General features: G+C 40.2%; 4 protein-coding genes across 4 annotated transcripts; 2 read left to right on the forward strand and 2 right to left on the reverse strand.

Annotated features, from left to right (window-relative positions):
- Positions 1 to 2,412: 2,412 nt before the first annotated feature.
- On the forward strand, positions 2,413 to 3,403 carry ATC70_003202 (uncharacterized protein; the record flags this gene model as incomplete). The annotated part of the gene is made up of 5 exons (XM_064822567.1): positions 2,413 to 2,605; positions 2,766 to 2,959; positions 3,018 to 3,170; positions 3,226 to 3,327; positions 3,380 to 3,403. 5 exons carry the CDS (start codon positions 2,413 to 2,415, stop codon positions 3,401 to 3,403), a joined length of 666 nt encoding a protein of 221 aa, XP_064679167.1.
- A 255-nt stretch (positions 3,404 to 3,658) lies between these two features.
- On the reverse strand, positions 3,659 to 5,697 carry ATC70_003203 (uncharacterized protein; the record flags this gene model as incomplete). Its single annotated transcript, XM_064822568.1, has 2 exons — positions 3,659 to 5,353; positions 5,416 to 5,697. The coding sequence occupies 2 exons, from the start codon at positions 5,695 to 5,697 to the stop codon at positions 3,659 to 3,661; spliced, it is 1,977 nt and encodes a 658-aa protein (XP_064679168.1).
- Positions 5,698 to 5,956: 259 nt separating this feature from the next.
- On the reverse strand, positions 5,957 to 7,418 carry ATC70_003204 (uncharacterized protein; the record flags this gene model as incomplete). Its single annotated transcript, XM_064822569.1, has 6 exons — positions 5,957 to 6,115; positions 6,190 to 6,431; positions 6,485 to 6,638; positions 6,697 to 6,922; positions 6,985 to 7,300; positions 7,355 to 7,418. The coding sequence occupies 6 exons, from the start codon at positions 7,416 to 7,418 to the stop codon at positions 5,957 to 5,959; spliced, it is 1,161 nt and encodes a 386-aa protein (XP_064679169.1).
- A 202-nt stretch (positions 7,419 to 7,620) lies between these two features.
- Positions 7,621 to 10,675, forward strand: ATC70_003205 (uncharacterized protein; the record flags this gene model as incomplete). Its single annotated transcript, XM_064822570.1, has 9 exons — positions 7,621 to 7,767; positions 7,825 to 8,106; positions 8,164 to 8,268; positions 8,330 to 8,349; positions 8,416 to 8,522; positions 8,582 to 8,979; positions 9,031 to 9,259; positions 9,312 to 9,598; positions 9,665 to 10,675. The coding sequence occupies 9 exons, from the start codon at positions 7,621 to 7,623 to the stop codon at positions 10,673 to 10,675; spliced, it is 2,586 nt and encodes an 861-aa protein (XP_064679170.1).
- Between the last annotated feature and the right edge of the window lie 3,010 nt (positions 10,676 to 13,685).

Genomic DNA, 13,685 nt, shown 5'->3' on the forward strand with positions numbered 1-13,685 from the left:
ATCTGGCCAATCTTGAACGAATGCATTTTGTCGAGGATTTAATTAGTGTTGGCTGGCCAGTATGCCTTTTTCTTGAAGGTAATCGATGTTTTTGAAGTGAATGAGAAGGGAATTATGAATTGAAAGGAAGCTGTAGCATAGTATAGATAGTTTCTTTGGTTTTGTTGCGTATTTCTGAATTTAATATATTTCTTTGCTGCGAAATGCTCCTCCGAGTGCAAACTTGCCAATCCCATTCAAAGATTCAATTTTTCGAGTACAATCCCTACTAGCCGACCTATCTCGCTACGCTCGATGTCGACGTCGCCCTGCGGGCTCTCGCCGAAGGCTTTTCAAATCAGAGATAGTAAAAGTCTGGTATAAAAGTAAATTTTAAACAATGACTATATTAGGGATAAAACTTGATTTAAAAGACAAAACTTTGGAGGTACAAATCAATATTTTTTATGCAGCATTTACGTTATATTATTATAAGACTTCTGGTTTACTACATCCTCCGTCCGAGTCGCATTTTCTGGCGGCAGAACTGTGATACCATTCGCGGGTGCTGCTCTTGAGATGGCGACACAGAGCTGGCCATGCATAAACACAGGACTTTTATGAGATCTACAGCGACTTTTTTGAGATATTGTCATTGCAAAAGACACATTTATAAGAAAAACCTCCCAATAAAAAAAATTATTTGGTCTAAGCAATTGCAATTTCAATTCCATGATACTCATTTGATCAGCATCGCAGCCATCATTGTTATCATCATTGTCATTATCAGAAAGGGCATCTGGGCCAGCCAGCAGCAGCGCCACCCACTAAAACCAATTGAATTTCCGCTAATTTTTTTCTGTTCAAGATTGGACAGATTCTGTTTTTTTTTCGACTTCTTTAATCTATTTTATGATATTTGACTATATGAACTGTGGTTATCATCCGATGCATCCTAATAAATTCTAAGAGTATTTTTCAAGGCGCTTCCAATGGTACTAAAAGTAATAAGTGTTTTGAATGAAATTATTGAGAGATTTGGTAAAATTTGAAATGGGGTTTTTAGTGAAAATATCCACATTTTGCATATGAAAACCTCATAAAAGTGGTTTCAGAGGTTGCTTTGGATCGATAGAAACATTTTAATTCAAGATATACCATAGTAAAAGTCTTCATTTTTGGAGTCAAAAACGCGATCGTTTGATTTTCGATGAAAAGGATGAGGGGTACCTCATGGTTTTTGGTCGATTTTTGACCATGTTTTTTTTTGGTCCCAAAAAGTTGAGCAAAGGTGTCAGGAAATTACTACTATTCAAGTACAGTTGTTTGGCGTTATTCTGGTGACTCATAAAGGCCTGCATGTAAAGATATGAAGGCTTGAAAACTATCCAATTTGGTTATGTTTTGCTTTATGGCTTTTATTTACACTGCATAAATCATATCTTGGTAGCTGCAATTTATTGGAAAGGCAGTTCTGTAGCTTGGGCAATTTTTAATTCGAACAGAAGGAATATTGATTTTGGTAAAACTGATTCATGCAAATTTCGATGCGCTATGTTGCTGGTAAGCTTACTAACAATGGAAATGAAAACCCGAATTTGCTGCTTGAATATTCTGGTTTTGCACCTTCGCTTTGCAACGGTAAAGCCTTCATTGAGATTAATATTACCAAATGGTGGGTTAGAGGCTTAGTTGCCATGGTTTTTCACCTTTAATTCGCTACGGTAAAACTATCTCATAGGTCAATGTTACCAAATGTTGAATTAGATGCGTTATGTTTTTGGTGGATGGACTGAGCACCTCCTCCAAACCCTCTCCCCAACGCCGGCTTCATTCACCTTGTACGGTACTCAATTCTTTAAATTTCTGAAAGGACATGCTTTGTTTGTCTACTTTTTTGAATGTTTTACAGTATATATATAGTGAAGATTGTAATAACAATACCAGAAAGGAGCTTTACCAATACTTGAAGAATAAACCACATTAGGCAATTAGAAACTGGTCAAATTCTCAGGTTGTGGCGGAATCCTAGATTTCGCTTTATTACGAGGAGGATTTAAAGAGCTACGAGTACGATTTTGCATCTCTAAAATGGCATGACAAAATGAAGGAAAAGCAAAGGCTGATCATTTCATTGAAAGAACGCTGCCTCGATGTCATTTCCATCAAAAGGCATGAAGATTGTTGGCTTCAAGTTAGTGCAACCTACAATTAAAACACACACTTTATTAAATGAGTAGAATTATATGATTATCGCACAAACTTACTTAATGAATCCACTTTGTGTATTCAAAATGTATAAAACAGTGATTAGTCTTCTTAAAGGGAAGCGGCCCCTAAAAGCTACGACATTGCTGTTCTTGCTCAGGATCTTGTTTCTCCCTCTTTCTTTGTATCTCTCTTTTCATCTTTTTTTCTTTCATTTTACAAATCATGTTTACATCTAGCGAACCAACAACACCCAAAGCTGCTCATCAAAAAAGTCGGGATTCGCCGTCGATTGTATCCGAACAGCAATCTTACAAACACATTGATACCACAGCATTGATCAATAACAACAGTTCCTCGAGCCTCGACGAAGTATTAGAAGCTGTTTCCACTCGTGTGTCAAGCACAATCATCGCAGGTACTTGTACAGTCTATATATGACGCAATGTTGGAAATGTTAGCCGAGTTATTTTTTTTTTTCGAAAAAAAATTAAGGCTTTTTATTTATACATCTTTTCTCCTATTTTTTTTTTCCCTCTTTCTTTCTCTTTATAAACTAAACAGACTTCCTCTCTTAGGATCTCTCACTGTGAAAAATCAAAAAGAAGCACATCATCATAGCAGTAATAAGAATGCCATGCTCAAAGCACATGAAATAATTTCCATACAAGACCGAGTTCCAGTGAAATCAATTCGAGTTGAGCGAGATTATTCTCTGGGAGATGGCATCACTCGCTTTAGCACACAATATCCAGTTGAATTAGAGGGAAAAGTAAAGTGTAACAAAAAAAAGCAGGTGTAGTTTTTCTATATTTAACAAGAGGTCATAGATTACAACGGAACAATTTCTTCATACAATAAACGAGATCAACATCATCATGGATTACGCCGATAGACTGTCATGGAGGATCGTGCTTGAGAACATCATTGAAACACTCACCATATATCTATGGCCTATTCTATTTTCAACACATTATCAAAGAGTAAGGCATACACAGCTGTACAGGAGTATTTTTGGTTTATTGACTAGATTTATAGGTTGTGAAACGATTGTTAGCATTTATTGAATCAGAGAATTCCACTATTTATTATCCACACTCATTATCCATATCAAATCCTGTCAAATCAGCGTTTCTTTTTGTAAGCAGAATTCAATCTAGCCATGGAAGCACACTAATTGTTCCTTGTGTAGATTGAAATCAACTTTTATGAATAGCCTATGTAACTTATACCCCTTCCCATCGTGTGCTACCCCCTTTCAATTACACATCTTAAATAATATCTAATCTACGACACACTGAGAAATACACTATAGCACCGCAAAAGCAACATTTTATCATTTTCGGAAGCAAACAAACATAAAGAGGACTACATTCTCGGTATGTGCATACATGTGTCTACTGAGGTGCACAATGCATTATAGGAATAAATAAAGAGTTTGATCATTAAATTAAGATTGGTATATACCAAGTTAGGCAGAAGCTGATTCATGCATTTCTACATATTCAGCCGCAAGAGCAGCAGCAGATGATGACGGGAAATCCATGGCGACTTGAACAGACGCAGCATCATTTTCAATTACAAGATCACCAGTAGCAACATCTTCTTTTTCGTCATCCAGTTCACGATGGTTACCAAGCAAGTGTCGGATGCTGTCGAGCAGATTATCGAGAGCTCCAGCTTGTCGAAGTTCAGCCGTTACAATAAAAGCACTTGGTTTGGCAATAGCAGCGGCAGCAGATGCGGAAGGAGAGACATGTTCAGCAAGAGGTGGTGGGTAAGCTCTGTTGGACTCAGCCTTGACAGCGATTGTATCTTTATTGCTGTTGGCACCACTGTTATCGAAAAGATCAATGTTGATACCATCATCATCATCGCCATTGCCAATGTTGATGTCAATGTTGAGAATACCACCAAGACCATCAAGCAAATTGTCAAGAAGGCCAGATTGTTTGAGATCCGTGCTGGGCTTTGCGGCAGAAGCAGACACCGAGGCAGAGGTATCTTTCTTGAGCACCAAGTCATTGTCGTTGCGATCGCCATCATTTTCATCGTCAAGACTTTTTCTGGGAGGTGTATCGTCGTCGTTGTCGTTATGACCAATGTTGATATCAATATCAAGAATGTTACCAAGATCATCCAGTAAACCATCCAAAAGACCAGCTTGCTTGACATCAGTGCTGGGCTCTGCAGCAGAAACAGACGCAGAAGCAGATGCAAGCCGCACCAAGTTCAAGTCAATAATGATGCCATTGTCACTGCCATCGCTACCACCATTGCTTGGTATTTTTCCAGGAGGCCTGTTGATATTGTCATTGTGCTCAATATTGATACCAATGTTGAGGATATCGTCCAAGTTATCAAGAAGATTACCAATGAGACCTGCTTGTTTGATATCCGTACTAAGTTTTGCAGCAGAAGCAGAAGCAGAAGCAGAGGCAGAAGCAGAGGCCGAGGCAGAGGCAGAGGCAGAAACATCACGCATTAAGTTCAAGTCAATGTTGATACCAGTATTGTCATCATTGTCATCATCATCATTGCCTAAAATGCCATTCAAAAGGTCTTGAATACCATCCAGAATGTCTTGAAGCAAGCCGTTCTTCTCGGGATTGGCTGTGGCCTTTGCTTTGGTATCAGGATCAACAGATGGCGAGTGCTTGGCTGCAACAGGTTCCTCGTCGTCATTGTCATCGTCTCTATCCCTGTTGCCAATAGAGATACCAAGGATGCCGTCCAGATCAAGAATGTTGCCAACACCATCCAAGATATCACTGACAAGACCGTCCTTGTGGATTTCCTCAGAAATGTCATCATCAGCAGGAGGGTATTGCTGAGAAAACCCCTCTTGATATTCAGTGTAGAAATAGGCTCCAGAGACTGGCTTGAGGTTGTTTTCTTGAGCAAACTGAGTGAGATTGAAAAACGCACGGCCCCTGGTGGCGCTACCATCAATTTCAGGAACAAACGTTTGATTGGCAGCCTGCTGCTCGTACAAGATGAAAGCAATACGGTGGTCCTTGGATCCAGAGGGTGGGGTAGGGCCTTTGTAGGATGTGTATTGACGCTTGGGTAGCTGACTCAAGAAAGCGGTGCCTTTTTCATCGCCCCCTTTGACGTTGGTGGCGATCCAATGGCGTACCAAGGGACCATTGGAATCCAAGTTGACCTTCAATATTTTTTATTGTTGGTGAATGTTTGAAGGTGAATTTTTGCTTTCATTTTACTCACCATAGCGAGGGTATATTCAGCGTCCTTCTTGGGTGGATCAAACCAGACGGAGGGAGCCACCAGCGTTTCCTCAGGCTTCAAGCGTTCACCGTTTTCCAGGTCATTATGCTCATCATATGTGATTTTTAGACTTGTCAGTGGTTCAAATTCCTCAAGCGCCTCAGGGATGATTTTTGCCTTGACTAGTTCCTCCTTGATCTTGTCTGCAGTTGGCTTATCAAGAGCAGTGACTCCCACAAGCATGGCAGTTGCCATCACCATGAATGTAGTAAGATTGACCATAATTGAAAGTGTGTGTATGTGGAATCCAACAGGAGGGAAGCTTTTTTTTTTTTAGGCGCTTGTATTTATACTGAATTGAGAAACAAGAAATGTTGGCTTTAACAAACAACAACAACAACAACAACAACAACAACAACATTTCTTCTGCAACTTTCCAGAAAAGAATTTTTTGTGTTTACGATGATTTTCACTGATTAGATGTGTGTGTGCTGTATGTGCTGAATATATATATATATATATATATATATATAAACATGATTTATTGAGTGATAACTTCTACAATGTCTTCATCCTCTAAATCGGTTTCCTCAATTGTTTGACTCAGATCCATGATCTCACCCTCAAATGACAGCTGCACATTTTCGCTGATTCCTGCTCTTTCTCGGAAAGCATTCACTAGCTCTCGTAATGTAGTTGTCTATAAATATATATCCCTTGTCAGTACGCAATCTTTCTCTCTCTCCATCATACAAGCTTATGCCAACAACTTACAGCCTTGACACGGAATGGCATTTTCTTGTTGTCACCAGTTCTCAAGCTAAGTCGCACTCGCTCCTCCTCAGGCTCATCATTAGCAGGTGTCTCAGAAAAGCTGGCTGCATTTGCAATGGAATCCTTCTCGCTGTACATGTCATCCTCGTTCTCAATTCCGTTCAGGTGTCTCATTCGTTCCTTCTGTCGCTGCTCTTCCTTATCTGCCATCATTTTGTCGTAACATCCCTTGGGATAAATCTCTGTATAGTTAAATGAGAAATTTTGTTTGTTTGCTGTATATAGACTACATTACCCATTTTGTGTGTTCCCATTGAAGTCATGCCTACACTTGCAGGAGTGCCACTCAGGAATACAATATCATCATTGTAGGTCAAATACACATCATCTACATTCAAGTATTTCTTGGTCGCACAAAAGCTTGTCAAAAGAACGCGGAATTGAGTATTCTACTCTCGGCAGTTAGTCATCTTCAAAGCGCTGCTTTTGTTGCAATGAAACACCTACATCCATTACTTTGAACTTGATTGGCTTCTCAAAGAACTTGATCCCTTTCACGGTGCTCTCAGCGAGGTTACTGAGATCATAGTTGTGTGTGTACTGAATCTTGATGACAATCTTTTCAGGCTGTGTGGATGATCCAGGAACAATAGAGTGAGCTAATGCAGCAAGATCAGGGTCTAAATCATCAACGCCAACGTCGTCGCCGTCTTGATCTTCGTCTGATAAATCGCTATTCAAAATACAATCAGTGTCCATAGTCTACTGTGAGCCAGCAAATGCAAGCTTTCTTACATGACATTGACTGAAGATTGTGTGTTTTGTGTTGACTGTTGAGAGGCAGGAGTCGTGGGTTTAGGTTGTGGCGTAAATGAAATATTATCTAGATCAATAACTGATGCTAAATATGGGTTTACATTGCTTTGTGTTGTAGTGGAAGGGGATGGCGAGCGAGAGGCGGTTCTGGATGATGGTCTTTTTGTAGTCTCTTGTTCGTCTTCTGATATCGGTTCGGGTGATTTCTTCTTCTTTTTCTTGGGATGTTTCTCTTTGGCAGCCTTGGTGGGTATACTATCTTCGTCGTCTGATTCTGCTAGACCAAAAGCCTTGCCTATGTAATTCACATGATTAGGTAATTAACCTTTGAGTATGCTTCTTTATTTACGTCTTTTTAATGATTCCAAGAAAGATGGGCCAGTTTGTGTCTTTGCAATGTCGAAATCACTCATGTCGTTTTGTATAGATTGGAGGTAGTTGATAGAGAGACAGAGAGACAGACTTGAGACAAATTTTTGTTTAAATTCGCTGTTGTGGTTCTCTGCAAGGTTTCATTACAGACACCTCCAGTGGTCACATCTCAACAGCACACAATAGAAAGGCAGCAGCATTGTTACATGATGAAACTCTCGCCTTTTCCACTTGTTGTATACTATGAGCTCAGCATTCTACTCGTTTATAAGCTCAATTACGAATACGCTCACATCAAAATATGATATCAAACACCAAATATCGTCTGCTGGATTGTGGAAGATTTACCAAGGAGAGCGAAAGACAACTGGAAAGAAAGTAGCACTATTTGTATGTAGCCATTAACTCTGCAACCAACTCAAGCACTAATATCGAATGCTGTTTAAGATATTCGAGAAGAAACTACTAGATACACTATTCAGACGAGACCGCGGCTCTTCGAGACATGATACAGACGTAGTGTACGAACTGCTCAAGAAGGAAGCCAGCAATCTAGCGAGGCTGAGACACCCATCGATTCTGGAGGTAGTAGAGCCTGTGAGCGAGTCGCGCAGCTCCATTGTCTTTGTTACTGAGCCTCTGATGGGCTCCCTGACACACCTTGTCAAGAGCGATGACAATTACTCGTCTGATAATCAAGCGCCAAGCCTTGATCTGGATGAATTGGAGGTAAACATTCGGGGAATGTGTTGCTTGCTGGATTCTGTACTCAATCCTCCAGCATAGATACAAAAAGGCTTGCTTCAGGTGGGCAAAGGGCTCCAATTTTTGAACGATGCCAAAGTGGTGCATCACAACCTCACAATAGATGCTATTTTTGTCAATGCCAAGGTGAGTTGTTGCCCAGATTTTGCACGAGATTGTGTAAGCTAAATTCTTTGAGCGACTGTAGGGCGATTGGAAAATAGGCGGGTAATGTTATCCCTATCGTTGCAGAATATACGAGACATCTTACTTTGCATTTTTGGACTATTGTAGACTAGGTTTCAGTGTATTTTTGAATGCAGGAAATGCCAGTGAAAATATGGGATATGACAACAATGAGTTTATGCCAGAAGCATGTCAAATTAGTTTGGATTATGCAGGTAAACCAGAAGAAGAAGAACAAAATGGAACGGAATGTTAATATATACGTCGAAATAAGCTCCTGAGTCTGTCTTGGACAACAACATATGTCAAGCAAATGACATGTTCTCATTAGGTTGTCTGGCTTACGCTGTGCATAATAAGGGCGTCTCCATATTAAAGACCTTCAACAGCTTCCACACCTATGAACGACAGATCAAAACAATCCATGCTCAGACACTTTCCACTCTTCCTGCCCACCTCCAGGATGTCATCCGATCATTGCTCACTCGACACCCAAATCAGAGAATGGATCCAGTCAGCTTTCAGAACTCGAAATACTTTGATAACCTCTTGGTGTCCACAATGAAGTTCCTGGAGAACTTTCCCGAGAAGACAAGAGAAGAGAAGGCTCAGTTCATGAAGGGTTTGGCACGCGTGCTGGGTCAATTTCCAGACCGTGTGTTGAAGAGAAAAGTAAGTGAGCTTTATGCCGACTAAGCGTTTGCTAACTTGCGGGGAACCTAGATTCTGCCCTCGTTGCTCGAGGAACTGAAGGATAATCAGCTACTGCCATATACCATTCCCAACATTTTCATCATCACGCAAAAGTTATCACAGCAAGAATTTTGTGATCTCGTGCTTCCATCATTGAAACCCGTCTTCAATGTGCGTGATCCGCCTCAGAACATGATTGTCCTGCTTGAAAAATTAGATGTATTTCAACAAAAGACGCCTAGAGAAGTCTTTCGTGATGGTAATTTGTAGAGCCAGTCCCATTTGCTAGGCATTTAACCATCTTCTGGTAGATGTTATGCCGCTTGTGTATGCTGCGTTGGAAGCACCAGCGGCCGTTGTTCAAGAAAAAGCTTTGCGGATCATCCCATCGTTGGCAGAATCATTGGATTACACAGCTGTCAAGAGCTCTTTATTTCCTCGTGTCCAAACGGTGTTTGTGCAAACTACTATTTTGTCGGTCAAAGTGAGTACGTTGATCTGTTTCCATTCTATGATCAAGGTGTTGGACAAGTTTACAGTGCAAGAGAAGCTGGTGCCGCTTTTGAAGAACATCAAGACAAAGGAACCTGCTGTGATGGTATGTAACTAATAGAAGCTGTTTGCTGTGCTTTATGTGTTGATACGTTAACGTGAAACTCTACAGTTGGCTACCCTTGCAGTATACGATGAAGTGGGTAAACTGGCAGACAAAGAGATCATTGCAACTGAAATTCTGCCCCAATTATGGAGAATGAGTTTTGGACCTTTGTTGAATTTGGAGCAATTTCAAAAATTTATGAAGACCATCCGCGATCTTACAAACAGGGTAGAGGAAGCACATACAAGACACTTGCGAGAAGTGAAATCATTGGAAGAGCAAACAAGAAGCGTCAATGCATCGTCTTCTGCGTCGTCCCCACAACTAATGAACCAGGTAGCCATTGGTACTGAAAATAATGTCTCATTTGAGAGTTTGGTACAAAGTGGTGGTAGTAGTGGAGGTGTAGCTGCTGTCAACAGCGCTTTAGATAACGACATGTTTGGCGCTCTTGTAGGCAAGAGCACTGCTAGTGCTCATGGCACGATTCCTCAGCAAAAACCTATCACTGCAAATCAAACTTCTTCCTCTTGGACTTTGTCTAGTCAGCCTGCTATTCTACCATCACCCATACAGCAATCACGCCAAGCACAGCCTACCAACAACGGTTGGTCAAGCACATCTACCATGCAACCTATGAATACCTGGAGCAAACCACTGGCACCTGCTACAACTGCACCTATCACACCGTCTAATACTACAACTTCATCATCATCTATTAACTGGAACACAAAGCCTCAACAGCAACAGAACAATTGGTCGTCGTCTCCCAAACCAATGTCATCACCTCAACAGCAGCAACAACAGCAAATTCCATCACTCGCATCGCCTCCTTCTTTTGCTATGAACCAAATGTCTCTCAATAGCTCTATGAATCATAATAATGGCAATGCAAATTACAATGCGCTGAGATCGATACCTACAAGTAATACACAACCACAACAACCACCAATGATGCCATTGTCAACTAGTATGGGGTTGTTGAAGCCTGTATCATCACCGTCGATGACTCCAATGAAAAGCAATACACCTCATGTTACAAAAACAAACTTGCATGCTTTTGATCCTCTTGGTTAAAGCTACCACTGCTGATAAAATAAAAAGTGAACTGTTGCCATATCATCTAATTCAAAATTGATTATGTGTATGACGTAAATTAGCAGACGATTTACATGGTAATAGGTCAGCCAAATATATACTAGTAAAATGCATATATAATAACCATAGCTCAGGTAATCTTAATTGATAATAATATATATATATCAAAACTTTGTCTTTAAACCTCCACTGTCACTAAGAGTCCTCTATAAACGGTCTGTAGTTATGAATCTGCCTCTCTGTGGATGCTCCGCGTCTGTATAATTGTATAACAACTCATGTGCAGGCAAGTAATATATCTGCACTACCTCTTATTACTCAGGACTATGCAAAACGCAGCGAAACCTGGGTACGTTTGAGCAATGTTTTCTCCCGTTAAAGACTGTTTTAGACCGCCAGAATAGCACCAAGCAATTTCTCTGTCCTGGCAGTTACTTGTTGACACTTTTACTTAACTTTTTCGAGATCGCCAAAACTTCACCAAAAAGCAGACCATGAAGGGTACCTCATGATTTTTATTAAAAATCAAACGATCGCATTTTTCACCTTGATAACGAAGACTTTTACTATGGTATATCTTGAATCAAAATGTTTCTCTCAATTCAGGGCAGCCCCTGAAACCATGTTTGTGGGACCTTCATATGTAAAATCTCGACATTTTCGCCAAAAACGTTATTTCATAATCTCATGAATTGCTCAACAAGTTCACTAAAAACAGCCATTATAACTAGCATCATTGGATGCGCCTTGAAAAGTTCTCCTAGATAGCTTAAGGCTGTAAAGGATGATCACTACAACTTTCATAGCCGAATCTCGTAAAATAAATCGATCGAGTCGCAAAAGGGTCAAAAATCAACGAATTGTGATAGAATGTCGATCGAGATTTTAATTCCTTCTGGCTGGCAAAAAAAGACACTCCTTGATTGCTCAAAGCCCTATAATATAACGGCAATGATACTCACAGGAAAGATTACGAGAAAGTGAGACTCCTTCCCAAATGGACAGCGTACCCAACGTGAGACTCAAAAAGAACAAGCTGGTGACATAGGAGGAGCGTGACATGATCCAAAGCAACAGAATAGCACACAGACAAAAATGATATTGCAGGTGAAGTTTAATTCAGAAACCTCTTTCTTTTGGAAATCCCACGGCCTTGTTTGATGAATTTCGCGATGTGTACTTTACTTAGAACCCTGAAAATAGTACCATTGGATTCCTCAAGCGATTTGCTTTCTAATGATGTACATACTTTCTAATAAAATATCCTCTCTTTGACCACAAATTGGCCATTTACTTGCTTATCTCTCTTCAATTCATGTCCTTTTGTTTACTTTACATGTGATTTTTTTTTAAAGCTTAATTTTGCCTAGCAAATGAATTATTTTGATCTTGCATGATCCGAATACCTTCTAAAAGAGGACGATCCCTAAAAAAAAAATGATATGAAAAATGTGTTGACTCTTTATGAGATGCATGCTCTTGGCATAAGAACTAAAAACAGGTTGCAGGAATGATACACGAGAATGACCAACTCACTATGTAAATGTGGGCATATTGATGATATCTAGTAGCGCAAACACTTGATTGACATCATTGACAGCAACCATGATAGCTGGAAACAAGATGACTTGCACTGGTTCGAAAACAATCCAATATGTTCCATTCCATGGAGATTGCCGCAGTAATATTCATATGGCACGCTTGTTTTCCAAGGTGTACGCTTGTCTCTTGGTCCAGAATCAGTTATGCTGGCTCCGATGTGATGTAAACGACAAGTAAGCCAACCTTAACACTCGTATTGCCCGATTAGATGGACAGTTTATGGCTGATGTAAACAACAAGAGAGATGGATCGAGAACCGTATGATCTTGGAGAGAGAAATTAAGGAGAGGTAAAAAAAAAAAAGATTACTTAATCAAGCAACCAGCTGCATTTGTTTCAGTGTCAAATGACATTTTTTGTTTACTTTTTGATGAGGTTGAACCAGTGAAAAGTTGTCTGTTAATTACATCTAGGAAGAGATGGGGGAACTCGTTTCATGTGAAGGTGGAAAAAGGGCTTTTTGAAATAGCAAAATGGACATAACTCGAGACAGAAAACAGTTGAAAGCCTCGGACGAAGCGGATCAAATAGAGCAAGTGTCAAACGTCAAAATGGTACTATTTTCACGCGCTCAAAGTAGTATATCGTGGAGAAAAGTAAAAGGAAACGAATTTGAGTGTGGCAAGGACACTGGACTCACATGAAAGTCGATGAGAAGGATATAAATAGGGATTTGTTTCAACAGCTTTTCCCTCTTCTTCTTCATCTCATCTCTCTACAACAAGCAAAATACTCTATACATACAAACTCTCTACAAGACATTTGGGCTCTCTCTCTCTCTCTCTACATATGGTCAAGTAAATCAAATACTCTACTGTCTATTGGCCTCTACTACTGCTACATACAATGCCTTACAAATCCATGGTCCTCTCTACGTCTCTTGGTCCATGCTAGAAAAAGGCCACACTATCTTTGATACATGCAGACCTTGGTGAACTGTGCGAGTGAGTTATTATCTTGTTGGACGTATGAGCCATGTTGACTAACCTATTGATTATATAGTGCCGAAAAACTACTTTTTTGTAGGGACTGAGTAGGATCACCGCTTCATAATCATGGGTAGACTGCAGGACAAATCCATTGGTCATGCTACGGGATGATCACAAGCTTTATTGCCGACGAGAGTAGGGTTTAACCCTATGATCCGGAGATGGAGGCGGCTTGAGCGTGTCGATGATCTTGTGATAGGTGAAGCAAGTTTACACCTTGGTACCTGTTTATATAGTGTTGGTTCCTTTTATTGATGATCAATTTTCTTTGCCCAAATGGTTTGTTACGCACTCATGCCACAGTACTTGTGTACTCATCTCATCTTTATCTAGTTACCTCTACCATCTCATGTTCTATCTCATCTAAAGCAAGCTGTCCTCTCCAAATGCTATCAAGC

Source organism: Mucor velutinosus (genome assembly GCF_035048745.1).
Source record: "Mucor velutinosus strain NIH1002 chromosome Unknown tig00000165, whole genome shotgun sequence".
Classification (NCBI taxonomy): domain Eukaryota; kingdom Fungi; phylum Mucoromycota; class Mucoromycetes; order Mucorales; family Mucoraceae; genus Mucor; species Mucor velutinosus.